This window comes from Pseudophryne corroboree (genome assembly GCF_028390025.1).
Source record: "Pseudophryne corroboree isolate aPseCor3 chromosome 3 unlocalized genomic scaffold, aPseCor3.hap2 SUPER_3_unloc_18, whole genome shotgun sequence".
In the NCBI taxonomy this organism is placed as follows: domain Eukaryota; kingdom Metazoa; phylum Chordata; class Amphibia; order Anura; family Myobatrachidae; genus Pseudophryne; species Pseudophryne corroboree.
The window spans coordinates 2,245,400-2,264,023 of record NW_026967506.1 but is presented as its reverse complement, the minus strand read 5'-3'; the positions used below and the strand labels follow the sequence as shown (position 1 = coordinate 2,264,023).

Here is an 18,624-nt window from a genome sequence, read left to right as displayed (position 1 = left end):
CCTGTATAACACAACTGCTCTGCATCTATACCCCAACTCTGCCAGGCTCCACACTACAACCTTTCACTTAAAGACCAATTCAAATGCCTTGCTCTCATCTATAAAGTCCACCCATCTAACCTTTTCTCCCATCACACTCCCCTACTTCACTCTTACTGCTGACTCTTCTCCCAATTGATAACCTATACCCTACTCCCCAAATAACTCCCCCTCTCTGCAAATATTCAAATGGACTCTCCAAAATGATTTCTTTTCTAAAGCACATCAGGTTTCATCCTGGCACTCCCTTTTCTGTTCTATCATACTGACTCACCTCTCAGTACCAACCTTGTCTGCCCCCCACCCCATTAGCATTTACAAACAGGACCCGCTTCCCTTAGTTACTCTTTTGTACCTCTCAAATGTTTGTTATATAGCTTGATATTACTCTAATGTTATGCACTTTATAAGACGCTGTGGACTCTTGATGTGCTCTATAAAGGCAAATAATAATAAAAAATACATAATAATCATGCTGACCACTTGGAAATGAGAAATATGAGGAACCTTCTGAACATCAAAGTGACATTTGGCCACATTATAGCAAAAAGTCCGTACACAAAACAATGTAATTATAATCAAGAAATTGAGAAAAGCTAAATCGTATTTTTACTCTTGAAAGTCCATTTATAATTCATGTTTAAATAAATCTTTTTCAAAAGAAAAAAGTAGATAATGAATTTGGTTTTTAAAAATGATAAATTCTGATTTAATAAACATATATACAGTAACATTGAGGGAAAAATCATATACAATTATGCACAGATTATATTATGAGTTTAATAAAAGTATAAAAAGAAATCTGAAAACAAATTCCCTCAACACAAACTTCAAAAACACATACATAAAAGTTTTCTATATTTAAGGCAATTCCACCAGTAATGATATAACCTTTTTATAGTAATATACTCTATTCATCATACAACTCCCTCTATTAATGTGAAAATAACCCAACAGCCCTTAATAAAACCCCATATAAAATACCATTAGAATAGCTTATCCTTAATAAATCAGCCCACTTTCAATGTGGAGAATGGAGTCACCATTTATCAGACATGTTACTCTGTGTACACAACATTCTTACAATCAGCTTCCAGAATTAATTTTAGATTTTCACATATTGCAAGATGGGGACATGTACAGAAAGGTGATAAAAGTATGACAATTTGTGTGACAGACTCACCATGGTGTAGTAATGGAATCACCAAGTGGTAAAGTGTACTGACTACAATATGCTTGCTACCTACTAATGCAACTACTACAGTATTATATATTTAAAGACAAACTTACACAATTTGAAATGTATCAACATGGCTGAATATTTGGAATGCTTGTTAGTAAAAGGTGACAGAAACATAGATTCAGATAACTACAAATAGCTCCATGCACAACAACCTCACTAGATTCATGAAGTGCAGCCTGTACGGAGCTCTGGAACGCACCGGGAATATGCTGACATTTCTTGGCAATAAAACACTTCCTCAGGATTATTACTCATTGCAGTGTGTGGAATCAATGACGGAGATCAGCTGGAAGATCTGTTTCCTACAGACGTGTCCTCATACATTATTGGTTCGGTCTCTCAGCGCACCAGGTCCCTTGTGACTGTTCTAGCACCAGGCGTGTTTTTACCTACTTAGTCGTCACTAGGACGCACAGTCCTCGGATGAATCTGTGTACAAATTGCTACGATGCAGATGACATAGCTTTTCTACATGCCAGGACAAGTCGCATACCATATACAAGTAGGGGAAACCCAATTAATCAGTAACGTTTCCCTTTGCATGCTAGTTGCATGACATTACGCCTAAAACACATTTTAGGGTAAAAAGACTCAAAATAATGTGATTCCGTTACATTAAATTACAGCTGGTAAAAATGTTAAGACCATCTAAAACTTAACTTGCATTTAGAAAAAATTATATATAAATTATGAGGGGATATCTTGAAATCAGGACAATTAAACTTTTTTTTACCTTTTTGGGTATGTTTTAATTTAACCATATCATGGGAAGATAATTATTTATAGTTCTTAAACTGATTATTTTCTAATATTAACTTTGATAGTGAGATATGTGATAACTGAATCAAATACCTATATTATTATTGCTTTACAGTATATAAAGATAAATGAAAGTCTGCTGATAATATTGTTTTCAGTCAACATTGACTGCATAAGGATCTAATATAAAGCAAATGATATTCCTCTATTAGCAAAATAGAAGATTTCTGATATGTTTTAGGCTCTATTTCCGGATTTTCATGGAATTGCCCTTTATTCTTCTTCAATATATGGTTCACTGGGTCAATGGCACTCCTCTAATCTTACAATAGTATGAAATTAACGCTACAAACGCTGACTTGAGTAATATTTCTCCAACTAAACCATTTTATTTTATTTGGAGCAGTATTATTATTTCTTTAGACCAGATGGAGGACAAAAAATAGATGAACTTAATTTCACTTAGATTTTTAAGGCGTTTATAATTTGAATGAAAGTTTGAAACCCATTTGCCAGATGAATCTATTTAGATAATTACCTATTCTTTTGATTTTAAGGCTTCAATTTTTATTTCTCTTCTTTTGTAATTAGAAATTTCTAATTTGTCTTGTTATTTTGCTTATATAATTACAGAACAAAAAAATTACCACCAGCTTCTTTTTGAGTAGCCTTCCACAAAGATATTATAAAGAAGCATTTCTCTTGTTTCATAATTCTGATTTTATTTTTTTCTTGTTTACAAAATTTGCTTCATATAGACAAAAAATGCCCCTATTGTCTCTTAGAATATAACATATTGCCATGATAGCCTTCAACAAAGATATTATAAAGAAACATTATACCTTGCTCACTAGTAAAAAATGTCCCACATGTAGAACAAGATTATGGCTAGTCTCTGCTATGTGTTTTATGTCCTTTTGTTTCTAGATAATTACAGGTAACCTGTGATGTATAACATGCTGTGACTGTTCTGAGTTTTCCATTGAATAAGTCTCGCTGCTTCCGAATAAGGCTTTTATCCAACACGTGTAAAACATTTCCCACGTTCAAAAAAGGAATACAGGTTCTATCCAGTGTGACACTTCTGGTGGTTTAGAAAGGCTGATTTCCTAACAAAACATTTCCCACATTTAGAGCAAAAATAAGGGATCTCTCCAGTATGGAGCTTCTGATGCTTCTTCAGATTCCATTTACTGAATAAACATTTCCCGCACTCAGAACAGGAATATGGATTCTCTCCTGTGTGGAGTCTCCGATGCTTCTTCAGACTTGAGTTACTGGTATAACATTTCCCACACTCAGGGCAGGAGAACAGCTTCTCTCCTCTGTGGGTTTTCTGATGCTTTATAAGATCTGCTGTACTAATAAATCTTTTTCCACATTCAGAGCAAGAAAATGGTTTCTCTCCTGTGTGAATTCTCAGATGTACAACAAGATATGAATGACGTCTAAAACATTTCCCGCACTCGGAGCAAGGATACGGTCTATCTCCTGTTGCAGGTCTCTGATGATTCTTGAAAATTGATTTACTGGTAAAACACTTCCCACTTTCAGAAGAATGTGAGTTCTCTCTGTGGGTTTTCTGATGCTTTATAAGATCTGATGAACTGATAAATCTTTCCCCACAGACAGAGCAAGAAAATGGTTTCTCTCCTGTGTGAATTCTCTGATGTACAACAAGAAATGAATGACGTCTAAAACATTTCCCGCACTCAGAGCAAGGATACGGTCTCTCTCCTGTTGCAGGTCTCTGATGATTCCCACTTTCAGAAGAATGTGAGTTCTCTCTGTGGGGTTTCTGATGCTTTATAAGATCTGATGTACTGATAAATCTTTTCCCACAGACAGAGCAAGAATATGGTTTCTCTCCTGTGTGGATTCTCTGATGCTCAGCAAAGTATGATTTACTCCTATAAAATTTCCCACATTCAGAGCAGGAATATGGTTTTTCTTCTGTGTGAATAATCTGATGTCTTATCAGATTTGGTTTCCTAGAAAAATATTTCCCACACTCAGAGCAGGAATACGGTCGCTCTCCTGTGTGACATATCTGATGCTTCTGCAAGGCTGTTTTACTGGTAAAACATTTTCCACACTCAGAGCAGGAATATGGTCTCTCTCCTGTGTGGGTTTTCTGGTGATTAACAAAATATGATTTACGTCTAAAACATTTCCCACACTCAGAGCAACAATACGGTCTCTCTCCTGTATGCACACTCTGATGTATTAATAGACCAGATTTAGTGGTAAAACATTTCCCACACTCAGAGCAGGAGTACGGCTTCTCTCCTGTATGGGTTCTCTGATGCTTTATCAAACAAGATGCATTTATAAAACATTTCCCACACTCAGAGCAGGAATATGGCTTCTCTCTTGTGTGGGTTTTCTGATGCTTTATCAAATCTGACGTACTGATAAATCTTTTCCCACATACACTACAAGAATATGGTTTCTCTCCTGTGTGAATTCTCTGATGTACTATAAGATAAGCATTACATCTAAAACATTTCCCGCACTCAGAGCAGGAATACGGTCTCTCTCCTGTGTGCAGACTCTGATGCAGAAATACATTTCCTTTCATTTTATAACATTTTACACATTCGGAGCAGGAACAAGCTTGGTCTTCAGAGAGATTAATCTGTTTTTCCTTCTGGTGTCTATAATAGCTGCTCTGTTCATTAACACAAATTTCACCACTGTAAGATCCTGATTCTGCCATAATATGAGATGTATCCTGTGTATGATCTGTGGGTGCATAAGTGACACTGTCTGTGAGGGTTCCTCCATCACAGGAGACTGGTTCCTCCTTAATATGAGTAGCTGTATACTGTGTATGATCTGTGGGTGTATAAATGGCACGGTCTGTGAGGGTTCCTCCATCACATGAGACTGGTTCCTCCTTAATATGAGTAGATGTATACTGTGTATGATCTGTGGGTGTATAAATGTCACTGTCTCTGAGGGTTCCTCCATCACATGAGACTGGTTCCTCCTTAATATGAGTAGATATATACTGTGTATGATCTGTTGTGTCTCTGAGGGTTCCTCCATCACATGAGCCTGGTTCCTCCTTAATATGAGTAGCTGTATACTGTGTATGATCTGTGGGTGTATAAATGTCACTATCTGTGAGGGTTCCTCCATCACATGAGACTGGTTCCTGCATAATATGAGTAGATGAATCCTGTGTATGATCTGTGGGTGTATAAATGACACTGTCTGTGAGGGTTCCTCCATCACATGAGACTGGTTCCTCCTTAATATGAGTAGATGTATACTGTGTATGATCTGTGGGTGTATAGATGTTGGTGTCTGTGAGGGTTCCTCCATCACATGAGACTGGTTCCTCCTTAATATGGGTAGCTGTATCCTGTATATGATCTGTGGGTGTATAAATGTCACTGTCTGTGAGGGTTCCTCCATCACATGAGACTGGTCCCTCCATAATATGAGTAGATGAATCCTGTGTATGATCTGTGGGTGTATAAATGACACTCTCTGTGAGGGTTCCACCATCACATGAGACTGGTTCCTCCATAATATGAGTAGATGTATCCTGTGTATAATCTTTGGGTGTATAAAGGTCACTGTCTCTGAGGGTTCCTCCATCACATAAGACTGGTTCCTCCTTAAATTGAGTAGAAGGATCTTTAGGTTGTTCTGCTGGGAAAGATGTAGAGGTTAGAGTTATAAAATACAATTGTCATTTTAATTCCATAGCAGCCATAATGAATGGGTTAATTATTCAGCAGGTGAACAGAGACAGGTAGAAACAACCCCCGGTAGACATTCATCCTTCCCTTTGGTGTTTTTCATTCCTTTCTCAGCTAAGTGAGGTAGTGTTTAGTTAACGGATTGTTGTGTTTATTACTTTGTGGGCTATAATTCCTGCCAGGACCCTCTGAGTGTGAAAGCAGAGGATAATGGGTGTCTTACTAGAAAAGTGCAATATCTACTGTACTTTGTTAAACATAGCAAAGCACAGGCTGCAGAAAGGGATGAGTTATGTGATGGAATCTCACTGTTAGACTCTGTAATAAGCACAGCTTATAAAATCATGGTCAGGTTAGTTCTGTGAGCTCCAGTCAGTCTCCTGGTAACCAACCATCTGTGCAAACTAGGGTTCATTGTGCTGGGCTTAATTCTGACTTCTGATGGTTGCAGCGGGAGTTAAAATATTGCTTGGTCCTTTGGTGATGATTGGATGTTCAACCCTTATAGGGAGTGTGCTTGGACACTCTGTTGTAGACTGTAATCAGTCTGATCCTGTCTTGTCTACATGCATACAGTAAATGGATCAGCCAAGTTCTTCTGTTTGTATCATGTGGAAAGCCTGTTACCTGCTGTTATGGTGAAGCTAAGCTGAACTCTGTGAAAGATCTGCTAAGTATCTAATTATTTGTACCTATTGAAAAGAACTGTTGCTAGTAATCTGGAGTATGCTGAAGACCTACTGAATGGCTTGCTGTTGTGCAAATTACTTAAATTGTTCAGGAAATAGATTAGCAAATATCTACTGTGAAATATACTTGTGCTATTGGAAAGAATTGTGCAGTATTTCTCTAAAAGGTATTTACTAAAGCATGCAAAAAATCTGTTACTTCTCACCAATTCTCTATTGTGGAAAAGACTTGTATTAGAGAATTGTTTTGTAAAACATTTATTAGTGCTATTTGGAAAGCTGAAAATTACATGCGACACTGAAGATCTGATATGGGGTTTTCTGTATATAGTTTTATTAGTCTCTGAGGTGTCCATTTTCTTATAAATATATTTGTCTGTGATCTTGAGTTTACACTACTAAGAGATGAAGTCCTGGTGGCCACAGAGTGCCAGTGAACGACTGTAATTCTGGGAAAAGGGGCTGTTATAAGCAATCGGAAAATTGGTTTTGTAAGTTCAAGGTTGTGGTACACACTCATAACACTCACCTAGAACTATGGGGGTCACTCCGAGTTGATCGCTCACTAGCAGTTTTTAGCAGCCGTGCAAACGTATTGTCGCCACCCACTGGGAGTGTATTTTCGCTTTGCAGAACTGCGAACGCCTGTGCAGCAGAGCGCCTGCAAAAACATTGTGTGCAAAACAAGACCAGCCCTGGACTTACTCTTCGTGTGCAATGAATCTAACGTTGGAGGGTTGGCTTTTGACCTCACACACCCGTCCAGTGTTCGCCCAGCCATGTCTGCGTTTTCCCTGGCACGTCTGTGTTTTTCCAAACACTCCCAGAAAATGGTCAGTTGACACCCAGAGACGCCCACTTCCTGTCAATCTTCTTGCGGCCGCCAGTGCGAATGTAAACGTTGCTAGAACCTGTGTAAAACCACAAAGGCCTTTGTACCCCTACGTCACGCGTGCGCATTGCGGTGCGGTGCATACGCAGAAATGCAGATTTTAGCCCGATCACTGCGCTGCGAACAACTGCAGCTAACGATCAACTCAGAATGACCACCTATGTCACTACAGTGGTGACCAGGCTACTGCTGTGCAGCGACCATGGATGATAGACACATGCACCCATTTCTTATTGTCTTCCTCTCTGGTGAAAACCTGAACACAATGATTCACATTATTACTGGGGCAGAACTGATGGAACGGGGATTTACCTGGACGTAATCAGCCAGGAAAGCAGCATAAAGATGTGTCCACTTGTAACTTTGTCCCATTGCATGCGCATCACGGCGTGTATTACCTGAGAGTCGCAGGTGCACGTGTACGCTCGCTCCCGCAATCCAATCACTGCAATGAGAGACCCGCGTCTGCGCCCAGCTTCCCGTTTTCTAAGGTTTTAGCGCATTTTCATATGTACTAACACCCGACCGCCGCGTTTTCCCCAAACAGGGTATTGATAACCTACAGAATGCAATGGGCTTCTTAACGCCGGCCGACGCAACCCCCCGGCAGCCCTGGACCCGGAAGGTAATCTCCTGCTCCCCTTAGCAACGCAGCTGGAGGTCCTTCCGGCTACAGGGGGGAGGAGGAGGCGCCGGGGACAGACAGCTGCTGCTTCCCGGCAAGGGAACAGGGGAAGAGTCCAGGGAGGTGACGGAGACCCCCACACACCACCTCACAGGTATAACGGGGGGCCTCCGTCACTGTGTTGTGATATTGATAGCATATCTTATTACATCCCGCCAATGGTGTACTATTATACAGTATACACATAACACGGTATACATATATATATTTATATACACATAGTGTGACATCTCCTATATACACATAGTGGTGACTTCTCGTATATACACATAGTGGTGACCTCTCCTATATACACATACTGGTGACATATCCTATATACACATAGTGGTGACATCTCCTCTATACACATAGTGGTGACATCTCCTATATACACATAGTGGTGACATCTCCTATATACACATAGTGGTGACTTCTCGTATATACATATAGTGGTGACCTCTCCTATATACACATACTGGTGACATATCCTATAAACACATAGTGGTGACGTCTCCTATATACTGTGACAAGAACACTGGGATAGTGTTTGAGGGCAGGTATGTTTGTCCCAGGTTCTTGTCTTACATGTTTTAGAAAGTGTTAAATTCTAGGAAAAATGCTTTTGGTTTTGTCTGAACCTTTTCAGTTTGCTGTAAAAGCTGGGTATAGGCTCTAAGAGAGAGATAAGGAGAGTTCTAGACATTGGGCCCAGATGGCCCACAGAGGGCTAATCAGGGTTTCAGCTGTGTAAGAGTGTTATAGGGCTGCTAGTCTGATTAGTATGAGCAGACTGCCTGGGAAGGCTGCAGGATCTGTGTGGAAGAGACACGCTTTCTGGTACAAGTAAGCTATACAGCATTTACTGAAGAACTCTTAGTTTTGTGTTTAGTGACAGTTAGGAATATCCTGTGTTTAGTTAGTGCCGGACAGGCAAGGTATTTTCTTTTGGTGTTTTGTTTTATTTTCTGTTTCAATAAAACTGTCCGGGGCCAGTTGTACCAGAAACTGGACTTGTGTTGTTACTCAGCTGCTGCGTGCTGCCATATTCCCCAGGAAAAGGCGCCTTGCACCCCTACAGTGTTACAACTCACATAGTGATGACATCCCCTATATACACATAGTGGTGACATCTCCTATATACACATAGAGGTGACATCTCCTATATACACATAGTGGTGACGTCTCCTATATACACATAGTGGTGACATCTCCTATATACACATAGTGGTGACATCTCCTATATACACATAGTGGTGACATCTCCTATATACACATAGTGGTGACATCTCCTATATACACAGTGGTGACATCTCCTATATACACATAGTGATGACCTCTGCTATATACACATAGTGGTGACATCTCCTATATACACATAGTGGTGACCTCTCCTATATACACATAGTGGTGACCTCTCCTATATACACATAGTGGTGACCTCTCCTATATACACATAGTGGTGACCTCTCCTATATACACATAGTGGTGACATCTCCTATATACACATAGTGGTCACATCTCCTATATACACATAGTGTGACATTTCCTATATACACATAGTGGTGACTTCTCCTATATACACATAGTGGTGACCTTTCCTATATACACATAGTGGTCACATCTCCTATATACACTTAGTGTGACATCTCATATATACCCATAGTGATGACTTCTCCTATATACACATAGTGGTGACCTCTCCTATATACACATAGTGGTGACATATCCTATATACACATAATGGTGACAACTCCTATATACACATAGTGGTGACAACTCCTATATACACATAATGGTGACATCTCCTATATACACAGGTAGGTCTGTGATATAACCTTCTCTTACCCAGTGATGTGAGGGGCCGGTGATTCTCCATCATCACGTCCTTGTACCCCTGTGTTCCGCTATATACTCCACCTCCTGCATGGAGACATAGACAGTGACATCCTGACACCTTATAGGAACCTGACACACACAGTGATACAGTCATCACCCAGACACATCCCCCGGTGTTACTGTATAATGCCCCATTCCCAGCAGTCACCTCTCCAGTCATCACCCAGACACGTCCCCCGATGTTACTGTATAATATCCCATTCCCAGCAGTCACCTCTCCAGTCATCACCCAGACACATCCCCTGGTGTTACTGTATAATGTCCCATTCCCAGCAGTCACCTCTCCAGTCATCACCCAGACACGTTACCTGGTGTTACTGTATAATGACCCATTCCCAGCAGTCACCTCTCCAGTCATCACCCAGACACATCCCCTGGTGTTACTGTATAATGTCCCATTCCCAGCAGTCACCTCTCCAGTCATCACCCAGACACATCCCCTGGTGTTACTGTATAATGTCCCATTCCCAGCAGTCACCTCTCCAGTCATCACCCAGACACATCCCCTGGTGTTACTGTATAATGTCCCATTCCAAGCAGTCACCTCTCCAGTCATCACTCAGACACATCCCCCGGTGTTACTGTATAATGTCCCATTCCCAGCAGTCACCTACACATCCCCTGGTGTTACTGTATAATGTCCCATTCCCAGCAGTCACCTCTCCAGTCATCACCCAGACACATCCCTCGGTGTTACTGTATAATGTCCCATTCCCGGCAGTCACCTCTCCAGTCATCACCCAGACACATCCCCCGCTGTTACTGTATAATGTCCCATTCCCAGCAGTCACCTCTCCAGTCATCACCCAGACACATCCCCTGGTGTTATTGTATAATGTCCCATACCCAGCAGTCACCTCTCCATTCATCACCCGGACATGTCTCCTGGTGTTACTGTATAATGTCCCATTCCCAGCAGTCACCCCTCCAGTCATCACCCAGACACATCCCCTGGTGTTACTGTATAATGTCCCATTCCCAGCAGTCACCTCTCCATTCATCACCCGGACATGTCTCCTGGTGTTACTGTATAATGTCCCATTCCCAGCAGTCACCCCTCCAGTCATCACCCAGACACATCCCCTGGTGTTACTGTATAATGTCCCATTCCCGGCAGTCACCTCTCCAGTCATCACCCAGACACATCTCCCGGTGTTACTGTATAATGTCCCATTCCCAGCAGTCACCTCTCCAGTCATCACCCAGACACATCCCCCGGTGTTACTATATAATGTCCCATTCCCAGCAGTCACCTTTCCAGTCATCACTCAGACACATCCCCCGGTGTTACTGTAGAATGTCCCATTCCCAGCAGTCGCCTCTCCAGTCATCACCCAGACACATCCTCTGGTGTTACTGTATAATGTCCCATTCCCAGCAGTCACTTCTCCAGTCATCACCCAGACACATCCCCTGGTGTTACTGTATAATGCCCCATTCCCAGCAGTCACCTCTCCAGTCATCACCCAGACACGTCTCCTGGTGTACTGTATAATGTCTCATTCCCAGCAGTCACCTCTCCAGTCATCACCCAGACACGTCCCCTGGTGTTACTGTATAATGTCCCATTCCCAGCAGTCACCTCTCCAGTCATCACCCAGACACGTCTCCTGGTGTACTGTATAATGGCCCTCATTCCGAGTTGTTCGCTCTGTATTTTTCATCGCATCGATTTTCCGCTTATTGCGCATGCGCACTGTCCGCACTGCGACTGCGCCAAGTAAATTTGCTATGCAGTTAGGTATTTTACTCACGGCTTTTTCATCGTTCTGGTGATCGTAATGTGATTGACAGGAAGTGGGTGTTACTGGGCGGAAACTGGCCGTTTTATGGGTGTGTGCGGAAAAATGGGAAAAACGCGGGAGTGGCTGGAGAAACGGAGGAGTGTCTGGGCGAACGCTGGGTGTGTTTGTGACGTCAAACCAGGAACGACAAGCACTGAACTGATCGCAGATGCCGAGTAAGTCTGGAGCTACTCCTAAGAGAGGTCTAATCACAATATTGCGAATCCGTCGGTCGCAATTTTAAGAAGCTAAGATTCACTCCCAGTAGGCGGCGGCTTAGCATGAGTAAATCTGCTAAAAGCGGCTTGCGAGCGAACAACTCGGAATGAGGACCAATGTCCCATTCCCAGCAGTCACCTCTCCAGTCTTCACCCAGACACGTCCCCTGGTGTTACTGTATAATATCCCATTCCCAGCAGACACCTCTCCAGTCATCACCCAGACACGTCCCCTGGTGTTACTGTATAATGTCCCATTCCCAGCAGTCACCTCTCCAGTCATCACCCAGACACATCCCCTGGTGTTACTGTATAATGTCCCATTCCCAGCAGTCACCTCTCCAGTCATCACCCAGACACATCCCCTGGTGTTACTGTATAATGCGCCATTCCCAGCAGTCACCTCTCCAGTCATCACCCAGACATGTCCCCTGGTGTTACTGTATAATGTCCCATTCCCGGCAGTCATCTCTCCAATCATCACTCAGAGATATCCCCCGGTGTTACTATATAATGCCCCATTCCCAGCAGTCACCTCTCCAGTCATCACCCAGACACGTCCCCTGGTGTTACTGTATAATGTCCCATTCCCAGCAGTCACCTCTCCAGTCATCACCCAGACACATCCCCTGGTGTTACTGTATAATGCGCCATTCCCAGCAGTCACCTCTCCAGTCATCACCCAGACATGTCCCCTGGTGTTACTGTATAATGTCCCATTCCCGGCAGTCACCTCTCCAGTCATCACCCAGACACGTCCCCTAGTGTTAATGTATAATGTCCCATTCCCGGCAGTCACCTCTCCAGTCATCACCCAGACACGTCCCCTGGTGTTAATGTATAATGTCCCATTCACAGCATTCACCTCTCCAGTCATCACCCAGACACGTCCCCCAGTGTTACTGTATAATGCCTCATTCCCAGGCGTCACCTCTCCAGTCATCACCCAGACACGTCCCCCGATGTTACTGTATAATGTCCCATTCCCAGCAGTCACCTCTCCAGTCATCACCCAGACACGTCCCCCTGTGTGACTGTATAATATCCCATTCCCAGCAGTCACCTCTCCCGTCATCACCCAGACACGTCCCTTGGTGTTACTGTATAATGTCCCATTCCCAGCAGTCACCTCTCCAGTCATCACCCAGACACATCCCCTGGTGTTACTGTATAATGTCCCATTCCCAGCAGTCACCTCTCCAGTCTTCACCCAGACACATCCCCTGGTGTTACTGTATAATGCCCCATTCCCAGCAGTCACCTCTCCAGTCATCACCCAGACACGTCCCCTGGTGTTACCGTATAATGCCCCATTCCCAGCAGTCACCTCTCCAGTCATCACCCAGACACATCCCCCGGTGTTACTGTATACTGTCCCATTGCCAGCAGTCACCTCTCCAGTCATCACCCAGACACATCCCCTGGTGTTACTGTATAATGTCCCATTCCCAGCAGTCACCTCTCCAGTCATCACCCAGACACGTCTCCTGGTGTACTGTATAATGTCCCATTCCCAGCAGTCACCTCTCCAGTCATCACCCAGACACGTCCCCCGGTGTTACTGTATAATGTCTCATTCCCAGCAGTCACCTCTCCAGTCATCACCCAGACACGTCCCCCGGTGTTACTGTATAATGCCCCATTCCCAGCAGTCATCTCTCCAATCATCACCCAGAGATATCCCCCGCTGTTACTGTATAATGTCCCATTCCCAGCATTCACCTCTCCAGTCATCACCCAGACACGTCCCCCAGTGTTACTGTATAATGCCTCATTCCCAGGCGTCACCTCTCCAGTCATCACCCAGACACATCCCCTGGTGTTACTGTATAATGTCCCATTCCCAGCAGTCACCTCTCCAGTCATCACCCAGACACGTCCCCCAGTGTTACTGTATAATGCCTCATTCCCAGGCGTCACCTCTCCAGTCATCACCCAGACACATCCCGTTACTGTATAATGTCCCATTCCCAGCAGTCACCTCTCCAGTCATCACCCAGACACATCTCCTGGTGTTACTGTATAATGTCCCATTCCCAGCAGTCACCTCTCCAGTCATCACCCAGACACGTCCCCCGGTGTTACTGTATAATGTCTCATTCCCAGCAGTCGCCTCTCCAGTCATCACCCAGACACGTCCCCCGGTGTTACTGTATAATGTCCCAAACCCAGCAGTCACCTCTCCAATCATCACCCAGAGATATCCCCCGGTGTTACTGTATAATGTCCCATTCCCAGCAGTCACCTCTCCAGTCATCACCCAGACACATCCCCTGGTGTTACTGTATAATGTCCCATTCCCAGCAGTCACCTCTCCAGTCATCACACAGACACATCCCCTGGTGTTACTGTATAATGTCCCATTCCCAGCAGTCACATCTCCAGTCATCACCCAGACACGTCCCTTGGTGTTACTGTATAATGCCCCATTCCCAGCAGTCACCTCTCCAGTCATCACCCAGACACGTCTCCTGGTGTACTATATAATGGCCCTCATTCCGAGTTGTTCGCTCTGTATTTTTCATGGCATCGTAGCGATTTTCCGCTTATTGCGCATGCGCAATGTCGCACTGCGACTGCGCCAAGTAAATTTGCTATGCAGTTAGTTATTTTACTCACGGCTTTTTCATCGTTCTGGTGATCGTTCTGGGATTGACAGGAAGTGGGTGTTACTGGGCGGAAACTGTCCGTTTTATGGATGTGTGCGGAAAAACGCTACCGTTTCTGGGAAAAACGCGGGAGTGGCTGGAAAAACGGAGGAGTGTCAGGGCGAACGCTGGGTGTGTTTGTGACGTCAAACCAGGAACGACAAGCACTGAACTGATCGCAGATGCCGAGTAAGTCTGGAGCTACTCAGAAACTGCTGAGAGAGGTCTAATCGCAATATTGCAAATCCGTCGGTCGCAATTTTAAGAAGCTAAGATTCACTCCCAGTAGGCGGCGGCTTAGCGTGAGTAAATCTGCTAAAAGCGGCTTGCGAGCGAACAACTCGGAATGAGGGCCAATGTCCCATTCCCAGCAGTCACCTCTCCAGTCATCACCCAGACACGTCCCCTGGTGTTACTGTATAATGTCCCATTCCCAGCAGTCACCTCTCCAGTCATCACCCAGACACGTCCCCTGGTGTTACTGTATAATGTCCCATTACCAGCAGTCACCTCTCCAGTCATCACCCAGACACATCCCCTGGTGTTACTGTATAATGCCCCATTCCCAGCAGTCACCTCTCCAGTCATCACCCAGACACGTCTCCTGGTGTACTGTATAATGTCCCATTCCCAGCAGTCACCTCTCCAGTCATCACCCAGACACTCCCCCTGGTGTTACTGTATAATGTCCCATTCCCAGCAGTCACCTCTCCAGTCATCACCCAGACACGTCCCCCTGGTGTTACTGCATAATGTCCCATTCCCAGCAGTCACCTCTCCAATCATCACCCAGACACGTCCCCCTGTTGTTACTGCATAATGTCCCATTCCCAGCAGTCATCTCTGCAGTTAATCACCCAGACACGTCCCCCTGGTGTTACTGCATAATGTCCCATTCCCAGCAGTCACCTCTCCAGTCATCACCCAGACACGTCCCCTGGTGTTACTGTATAATGTCCCATTCCCAGCAGTCACCTCTCCAGTCATCACCCAGACACGTCCCCTGGTGCTACTGTATAATGCCCCATGCCCAGCAGTCACCTCTCCAGTCATCACCCAGACACATCCCCTGGTGTTACTGTATACTGCCCCATTCCCAGCAGTCACCCTTTCCAGTCATCACCCAGACACGTCCCCCGGTGTTACTATATAATACACCATTCCCAGCAGTCACCTGTCCAGTCATCATCCAGACACGTCCCAGAGTGCTACTGTATAATGTCCCATTCCCAGCAGTCACCTCTCCAGTCATCACCCAGACATGTCCCCCGGTGTTACTATATAATGTCCCATTCCCAGCAGTCACCTCTCCAGTCATCACCCAGACACGTCCCCTGGTGTTACTGTAAAATGCCTCATTACCGACAGTCACCTCTCCAGTCTTCACCAGGACACGTCCCCCGGTGTTACTGTATAATGTCCCATTCACAGCAGTCACCTCTCCAGTCATCACCCAGACACATCCCCTGGTGTAACTGTATAATGTCCCATTCACAGCAATCACCTCTCCAGTCATCCCCCAGACACGTCCCCTGGTGTTACTGTATAATGTCCCATCCCCAGCAGTCACCTCTCCAGTCATCACCCAGACACATCCCCTGGTGTTACTGTATAATGTCCCATTCCCAGCAATCACCTCTCCAGTCATCACCCATACACGTCCCCTGGTGTTACTGTATAATGTCCCATTCCCAGCAGTCACCTCTCCAGTCATCACCCAGACACATCCTCTGGTGTTACTGTATAATGTCCCATTCCCAGCAGTCACCTATACAGTCATCACCCTGACACGTCCCCCGGTGTTACTGTATAACGTCCCATTCTCGGCAGTCACCTCTCCAGTCATCACCCAGACACATCCCCCGGTGATACTGTATAATGCCTCATTCCCAGGTGTCACCTCTCCAGTCATCACCCAGTGTTATTCCCCCTCATATATCACTGTACGGTCCCCTCTCTCCTATATAATAATAATACCACATATCAGTGTGTGCCGGGAGCTGTGTTATTCCTCATCATATATCGCTGTACGGTACCCTCTCCCCTATATAACAATAATACCACATATCAGTGTGTGCCGGGAGCTGTGTTATTCCCCCTCATATATCACTGTACGGTCCCCTCTCCTCTATATAATAATAATACCACATATCAGTGTGTGCCGGGAGCTGTGTTATTCCTCCTCATATATCACTGTACGGTACCCTCTCCCCTATATAATAATAATACCACATATCAGCGTGTGCCGGGAACTGTGTTAATTCCTCCTCATATATCACTGTATGGTCCCCTCTCCACTATATAATAATACCACATATCAGTGTGTGCCGGGAGCTGTGTTATTCCCCCTCATATTTCACTGTACGGTCCCCTCTCCTCTATATAATAATAATACCACATATCAGTGTGTGCCGGTAGATGTGTTATTCCCCCTCATATATCACTGTACGGTCCCCTCTCCCCTATATAATAATAATATCACATATAAGCGTGTGCCGGGAGCTGTGTTATTCCTCCTCATATATCACTGTACGGTCCCCTCTCCCCTATATAATAATAATACCACATATCAGTGTGTGCCGGTAGATGTGTTATTCCCCCTCATATATCACTGTACGGTCCCCTCTCCCCTATATAATAATAATACCACATATCAGCGTGTGCCGGGAGCTGTGTTATTCCCCCTCATATATCACTGTACGGTCCCCTCTCCCCTATATAATAATAATACCACATATCAGCGTGTGCCGGGAGCTGTGTTATTCCCCCTCATATATCACTGTACGGTCCCCTCTCCTCTATATAATAATAATACCACATATCAGCGTGTGCCGGGAGCTGTGTTATTCCTCCTCATATATCACTGTACTGTCCCCTCTCCTCTATATAATAATAATACCACATATCAGTGTGTGCCGGGAGCTGTGTTATTCCTCCTCATATATCACTGTACGGTCCCCTCTCCCCTATATAATAATATTACCACATATCAGTGTGTGCCGGGAGCTGTGTTATTCCTCCTCATATATCACTGTACGGTCCCCCTCTCCCCTATATAATAATAATACCACATATCAGTGTGTGCCGGGAGCTGTGTTATTCCTCCTCATATATCACTGTACGGTCCCCTCTCCCCTATATAAGAATAATACCACATATCAGTGTGCCGGGGGCTGTGTTATTCCTCCTCATATATCACTGTACGGTCCCCTCTCCCCTATATAAGAATAATACCACATATCAGTGTGTGCCGGGAGCTGTGTTATTCCTCCTCATATATCACTGTACGGTCCACTCTCCACTATATAATAATAATACCACATATCAGTGTGCCGGGGGCTGTGTTATTCCTCCTCATATATCACTGTACGGTCCCCTCTCCTCTATATAATAATAATACCACATATCAGTGTGTGCCGGGAGCTGTGTTATTCCCCCTCATATATCACTGTACTGTCCCCTCTCCTCTATATAATAATAATACCACATATCAGTGTGTGCCGGGAGCTGTGTTATTCCCCCTCATATATCACTGTACTGTCCCCTCTCCCCTATATAATAATAATACCACATATCAGCGTGTGCCGGGAGCTGTGTTATTCCTCCTCATATATCACTGTACGGTCCCCTCTCCTCTATATAATAATAATACCACATATCAGTGTGTGCCGGGAGCTGTGTTATTCCTCCTCATATATCACTGTACGGTCCCCTCTCCCCTATATAATAATAATACCACATATCAGTGTGTGCCGGGAGCTGTGTTATTCCCCCTCATATATCACTGTACGGTCCCCTCTCCTCTATATAATAATAATACCACATATCAGTGTGTGCCGGGAGCTGTGTTATTCCCCCTCATATATCACTGTACGGTCCCCTCTCCCCTGTATAATAATAATACCACATATCAGTGTGTGCCGGGAGCGGTGTTATTCCCCCTCATATATCACTGTACGGTCCCCTCTCCCCTATATAATAATAATACCACATATCAGTGTGTGCCGGGAGCGGTGTTATTCCCCCTCATATATCACGGTATGGTCGCCTCTCCCCTATATAATAATAATACCACATAT

At 44.4% G+C, this 18,624-nt stretch overlaps 1 protein-coding gene across 4 annotated transcripts in view; it reads right to left on the bottom strand.

Annotated features, from left to right (window-relative positions):
• Positions 1-782: 782 nt before the first annotated feature.
• The window catches only part of LOC134983556 (zinc finger protein 665-like), a 63,185-nt gene continuing 45,343 nt past the window's right edge, over positions 783-18,624 (bottom strand). For 2 of the 4 annotated variants that reach the window (XM_063949207.1, XM_063949209.1), the window contains exons 2-3: positions 9,845-9,919; positions 783-5,704 (exon numbers count right to left, since the gene is read on the bottom strand). In XM_063949207.1, coding sequence (XP_063805277.1) covers positions 3,108-5,704; positions 9,845-9,919 — 2,672 coding nt within the window. In that variant the 3' untranslated portion in view covers positions 783-3,107. The remainder of the gene's footprint in view (positions 5,705-9,844; positions 9,920-18,624) is intronic. The other 2 variants (XM_063949208.1, XM_063949210.1) reach the window with 1 other exon arrangement.